The 6,685-nt window shown below is 33.3% G+C and overlaps 1 protein-coding gene across 1 annotated transcript; it reads right to left on the bottom strand.

The window, feature by feature from the left end:
* Positions 1 to 1,242: 1,242 nt before the first annotated feature.
* On the bottom strand, positions 1,243 to 5,371 carry LOC133782072 (eukaryotic translation initiation factor 2 subunit beta). Its single transcript, XM_062221235.1, has 10 exons — positions 5,217 to 5,371; positions 4,728 to 4,771; positions 4,222 to 4,330; positions 4,078 to 4,133; positions 3,909 to 3,972; positions 3,722 to 3,810; positions 3,048 to 3,193; positions 2,113 to 2,255; positions 1,828 to 1,913; positions 1,243 to 1,486 (listed from the first exon to the last, which is right to left on the bottom strand). Exons 2-10 carry the CDS (start codon positions 4,764 to 4,766, stop codon positions 1,409 to 1,411), a joined length of 810 nt encoding a protein of 269 aa, XP_062077219.1. The 5' UTR covers positions 4,767 to 4,771; positions 5,217 to 5,371; the 3' UTR covers positions 1,243 to 1,408.
* Between the last annotated feature and the right edge of the window lie 1,314 nt (positions 5,372 to 6,685).

Below are 6,685 nucleotides of genomic sequence, written 5' to 3'. Positions count from 1 at the left end.
AAAAACACATCAATTTATTTATATACTTAATGGTATATTTTCATAAACTTATATACTTACTAGTATCAAACGGCATAACTAATAAACTATACCAAGGTAAAAATGATATATATAACATTATATTTTTATAATTATATACTTACTAGTATCAAACATTATTACTAATTTAAACAAACATATCATTATAATTATTCAATTATCGAGTATCAAACGATATTGATGTATTAACATATTCTAATTAAAAATGATACAAAATAAGCTGGATGGTGTAGCCACTATAACAAATAGGATTTACATGAAAGAGCATATACAACAACCATAAAAATATATACAACAAACAATCAAAGTGTAATATACTATTCATATAACTAATGATATTATTAAAAGCATTTTCAAGAAATATAAAAAATAGGCAAGGGCTGTAATTTTTGTATTAGATTGGATAAAAAATAAAAAATAAAAGTAATAGAAACATTACATAGCTACTAAATGGTATCCAAAATGATTGTTTTTCTCAATATTGGACTACGTAGTTGGTGACACCTTATGATCTTTTATACTACTCTTCAGGTATATAAGATATGAAATAAAACAATGACATTGAATATTTGTGTAATAAAGCAGTGATATTATAAAGTGATTTGGTTAATACATTTATTTAAGGAAAGTTTTTATAAATGTAAGGGTATTCTATTATTTTATTACATCAAATAAAATCCGCTAGAAACAATAATAATTAATAGAAATTGGGTATATAATTCTTTCATTAACAAAGTTGACATTATTTATTATTCGTAGTATACATACGTAAACTCCCCTTGAAATTACAATAAATTAAGATTTTTACATGATGAAAAAACTTGCTGATTCTTGCGAAATCAAATCAAGTTTCAACTGTATTCAAGTTAGCCAATTGGGTCAAAGTCGAACTCAGATGTTCTAGAAAGAAAACAGGAACCGGGCCTAAGCTTCATCAAAAATTTAAAAACGTAGTAATTTCTCTTTGGGGAAACGTAGATACTGTGCACCAACATTGCTTCCTTAAAACGTTACAACAATTTTATGAAGTGTAACGGCTGTTGTGTGTCTGTTTTGGTTGGTTCTCCATCAGTTACAGTTTCAGTGCTGATTTCCCACTTGGGCATAAAGTGTCTTCAGTTCTATACGGAAATATTACCAGTAAAATTCATTTCAGGCACAAAATACCATCTTTAAACGACATAATGAAATCTCATTCCAAACTTTAAAAAACAAAACTGATACATATCTTTCAAGTTGCGGCTCAAATCAAACCAGAGTTGACAAGTGGATACTAAAGAGTAATTAAAAGAAAAGACAACAAAATATGAACTGACAATTAGTAAACCACCCGGAGAGGGTTTCCAAGACGAAAGGGGACTGAGCTTGATCATGTTTCAGCTTTCCTACGACCAACACGAGCAACGAAACCAGCTTTAATTGGGGCAACTGATCGGCCAGAACCGCACTACATGATTACATAAACGAAATGAGCATTAGTTACATAACATTACAACTAGATCAACTCTTATGATCCTTAGTAGGATTTAGTTTCTAAGGGGAAACTGGTAACAGCAATCTACAGAGACCAGCAAAACCCATGTTACTCGTATCAAATTATTACAACAGACCTGACAACGCATGCAGGCAAATTTAAAACCATTACATGAATATTCAATGTATTGAAAACAAAACACATTATAATTAATTCTGTTGAAATCAGAGAAATCTAAGTCTAATATTTGGCCCTACTATACAGGAAGAGCTAGTTGTTGCAAACAGGATCAGGGATGAAAAAGAAGATATTACCTTCTCACATCTAAGGAAGAAGAGACGATTCTCCTTTGAAAGAATTGTGTCAGGACTTTTGCATCCAACGCAGATGACATACTCATCTGATAGAAATCATAAACAAAATTACAGAATGATAAAATAAATATCAAAAATATAAATAATTCCCCTTTCTTCATCAAATGATGAGATCTCCAGTTTCAAAACTTTCCTTGGAAGCCAAATAAAACATTAAGTTTGCTCTAAATCTATGAAATAAACTGTAGACGACAAAACATAACTATTAAAAAGAAAGGTACTTACTGATATATCGCCTTAGAATTCCTTCAAAATTCTTGGGTGCAAATCTTCCCTTCACAACCAATCTTTGCTGTCCATCAAGTGATCCGTTTGTTCCCAATTCAGCAAGCAAGAAAGTCATGACATGATCTGGTTGTCGATGCATTCTACATTTTCGACAATGTAAAAGTAAAGAACTACGTAAGATAATAATTTAACAACATATAGTATATTATGTTCACAAACTACCCAACAAGAAAATATATCACCATCATAACATGCCACCACTCAAGTCAAATAATCATAAAAGCAATAATGTAGCACCGGAATCATAGTTCGTTTTGACAACAAATAAAATTGCCACGTCTAAAGAGACAGTTAGTACCAAAACAGCCCATGTGAAGGAACACTTTACTAATTATGGCACAATAAGTGCACACAATGTTTAAACAAGAGGAACAATATCCAAATAAATAAATAACAGTAAGAGTTCAAGAAGCAATAGCTGAAGATGGAACACTTTACTAATTATATGGAGGGGATGATAAGTGCACCAAAATATAAATAAATGGGGAAAAAGAAAGAAGAAAAATAATTATAGAAACAGAACACAGCAAGAAACGCAGATCCACAGTCAGCTTCCAGAGAGGTTTTCCAAACACTATAATTAATCTAAACAAACAAATCACACATTTCTAAAGATAACCATAAAGGAAGTCCCTAAATCAGATTAATATCGAAAACAAACCCCATGAGAGGTCATTTGCAAAGATGAAAACATGAGCATCTCAAAGATGCCAAAAAATTGAGGCACATTATCAATAACACAGAAAGAATGCTCATAAAGAGAATGCAAAAGTTAAAACTATATATCCCAAGTATGCATCAATAACAAAACATGCATGGTGCATAAATGCAAGACTGTATATAATTGATACGACAAAGGAAATGGATTATACGATTTGCAGAGATCCATGAAATTCACAAAGACAGTTTTCTTTGTTCCTTCACGAAGTACTTGTGGAGGCCTCATAACTGTCCTACGCCTGTCCCCTGCCAGCTCAGGATTATTCTCTCGAAGGATGTTAAACACCCTACCAAGAAGCTGCAGTCATTCCATAGGAGAAATTGTTACATTACAATAGCATTTAAAACTTAATAAAAAATAAATTCGGAACATAATAAAACAAGAAAAATGAATGGTCATCACAATACCGAGCAACAAACACATAAAAACCATACTTCAGAATGTCAATTTAAAGGGAAGTAAATTAGGAACATAATAAAACAAGAAAAGTTAATGGTCATCAAAATACCGAGCAACAAACACACATATGAACCATACTATAGAATATCATTTTAAAGGTAAGTCAAGTACAGAAGAGTTATAGCAGGTAGCATCCAGCTGAAGAGTTGTAGCTTTTGGTTCTACAAATTATAATACCAAGGCAGATAGTAACCACAGAAAATAGAGCAGAAACCAATCTACAATGGAAGAAAGAATGCAAAGAAAATGTAGATATTGATTATAATGTGTGAGACATTAAAAACTTGTCATAAGAACACCATCTTGCACATTTCACAGCATAAGATTACAGAGAGAGCTCTGGAAACAATTAAACAATAAATATACCTCCTCATATTCATAATTGCGATCACTCCCTTCCCAAGGATAGCGTGGAGGTAGATCTCCTTCTTCTTCTTCGTCAACATGAACAAGATCTAAATAGCCAATATACAGAAGTTCAGAAATTCTACAAAAGATGGTTCATGAGTACTCAACAGACTTTATGAATAGACAACAAAATCCAGCAATTTACCTTCACTTTCCAACTCTTCCACTGCATCACTACCAACCTCATCAATCAAAGTGCTAGTTTCAACCTAGAACCACAGAAAGTTTGAAACATTAATAGCAAGAAGAAAAGGAGATGTTGTAAGAAGAGATAAATCTCAAATTTCCCAATTCATAATATCCAGAAAACTCACTGGCTTCTTCTTCTTCTTTTTCAAACCAGAAAATGTACTTTCAAGGCCATCAGAAACTGCAAAGGTAGAGTAAAAAAATATCAAGCATGAGAAAACAAAATTAAAAAAATCATAGATTATTTGAAAGTTGCATAATTTCTGTACCCGTAAGACTTTCAACTTTCTCAGTCAATTTCTCCTCAGAGTCATCTAAGAGGTCCTGGATGACAACCTTCTTCTTCTTCTTCTTTTTGCTAGGATCGAAAGTGGAGAACTACAATTGTGCAGAATCATTAGATAATGAGACATGTGAAAGCCGGGTCATTACACCTTTCAAGTGGTATACCCATTTCGATTACTGATCAATTTACTTACCAAAACATCCAAGTTCCTTACATACAAACTGTTAAAAGAATTTCTCTCCAAAACTTCAAACTCGACCAATTAATCCTTATAGAAACATTATACACCCATAGCACAAAATACCACTCGTTTTACAATCATCTTCATTTCACCACATAAAATAACCTCCTCAATTAATAGAATGCAGAATTATAACAACTTATTTAAACAACTAAAGGTGCAATTCCAAAATAAATAAAATTAAGAAACCGATTAGCCCTTCCATCCTCTTCTCTTTAAATAAATCAACAAAATTTAAATAAACTTACTTCTCCAATCTCCTCCTTCTTGTCCTCGTTGTCTGCCATGATTGCTGTAAAACAAGAGAATAAAATCAATCTATCACCAAAAAAAAAAAATCCAAAATAACCAGAGATAGAACACTACATATTAATACGTAGGTATATTTTTTGAACCCTGAACCTTGGTAAGAATATAATAATTCCAAAAGACAAACAGATAATTTTCAGAAAGAAAAAAAATGTGAATGAGATTCTATATTCCTTCAAAACCCTAGAAATGAAAATAATAACGCGAAGGCTCAAACCCAACAAAATGTTCCCATTATTTCTTGTAAACAAAAAATAAAAAAAAGAACCTAGGAATCAAAATTTTCAACCAACAAAAAAAGAAGCCATTAAACGGAGAGATAAGAACCAATTGAAAGGTTATTAGATTCAAGAAAACGTGCAGAGAAGAAGGCATTACAGGGAGATATGGATAAAAGAGAGGAAGGATTAGGTCAGTGATTGGCTTACCTGGGTAAGAGGCAGCGGTAGTAGTAGTGTTAATCGGCAGAGGCGCTAAGTTTTGTGATGAACACAGAACCTTTCCAACGGTAGACTTATAACTTTCGTTCCTGTTCAATTTTTCCGTGGGCAAGGGTTTTTTATTTCGTGGTGTTCAAGGGTTATTCATTTTGGTTTTTCATATTAATAAAAAGGGGGCTTATTTAAGTTGAAATTATAGAGTGGCCCAACAAAATTTGGGAAAATGACCTAGGGTAAATGAACTTTTTAATTTTATATTTCATCAAAGGTCAATCAACTATTTTTAATTTGAAAAAACTGAAGAAGAAAAAAAAAATGTAACTTGAACATTTTAAGTCATTGCTTTCATTGTGGTCCTTGTGGCACGATGCCCCGTTCTTCTCTACAGCCTTCTTCCCTCTGTGCGATGTTGTAGGAGTTTCGGTTATGGGTTGGGTGGTAGCAAGCATGGTGGCTTTAAGGGTGGTTCGTGGCTTTAAGGGTGTTTCGTGGCGTTGGGGTTGTGGGTCCCTGGTGATGGTGTTGTTCGGCTCGTGTGGTTCCCCAGGTTGGGGATTGACGTTCTTGTGACTATTGGTGAAGCTTCTTGACACTAGTTCTTGGTTTCTTATTTCTATCTGTAGCTTTGTTTTTTTATAGTTTTGATTGGATTTTAGTTATTTTGCTATTTACATGTTTTGTTTTGTTATAGGTTTGTAACAATGATGTTTGTCACCTTGTCCTCTATGGACCTAGGTGTATGCCTTTTTGTTTGATTTTCTTCTAAGTTTCCTTGAACTTTGAAGAGAATTGTGATTTTAGAGATTGGAAGAAAGCTTGCTAAGGGATTTGGAAGTTGTTAAAGCTTAGGAACTAGCTAGGGAAAATCGTTTAATTGAGGTAATTCGAATCAATCTGAGTTTAGTTTTTTTTTTCTTTGGCTTTTGAAGGCTTGTTGAATTTTGGGTTTAATGAAGTTTTGATTGAATTTTATGTTTGGTTTTGGTATTTATGAGCTGATGGGACAATTATTATGGTAGAAACTTGTTAAAATCGTGTTTTGGGACGATTTTGGATAGGTTTGCGATTCTTAAAATCGTTGGATTTCTAGGTTCGTAGGTTGCACCGTGATGCTAGGTGTAATTCCCTGGTTACTCCAAGCCGCTACTGTGGACTTTAAATAGTGCTTAACTCACTAAACGAGTTATTAGGTTATAAACGTGCTTCTAGGTGTTATTAATAGGTCAGGGTGAAAATCTCGATCAAAAGGAATGGATATATTTTATTTAAAACATTAAACTGTACATGGGCCCATAAAAGTGCTTGCAAAGTTATTTACAATCCAAAATGGTCATTACAGTGTAAAAGTTACAACCCGCTGACCTAAGCGGCAAAAATAGGGTTAAGCCCTAGTTCCCCCAAGAAACACCTTGATCGTGGTGGTCAAGCGGCCGCATATGTACACATCGCCACCTAAG

This window comes from Humulus lupulus, chromosome 6 (assembly GCF_963169125.1).
Source record: "Humulus lupulus chromosome 6, drHumLupu1.1, whole genome shotgun sequence".
Classification (NCBI taxonomy): Eukaryota; Viridiplantae; Streptophyta; class Magnoliopsida; order Rosales; family Cannabaceae; genus Humulus; species Humulus lupulus.
Note: the sequence above shows the minus strand (reverse complement) of the source record. Positions and strands in the feature narration are given on the sequence as shown.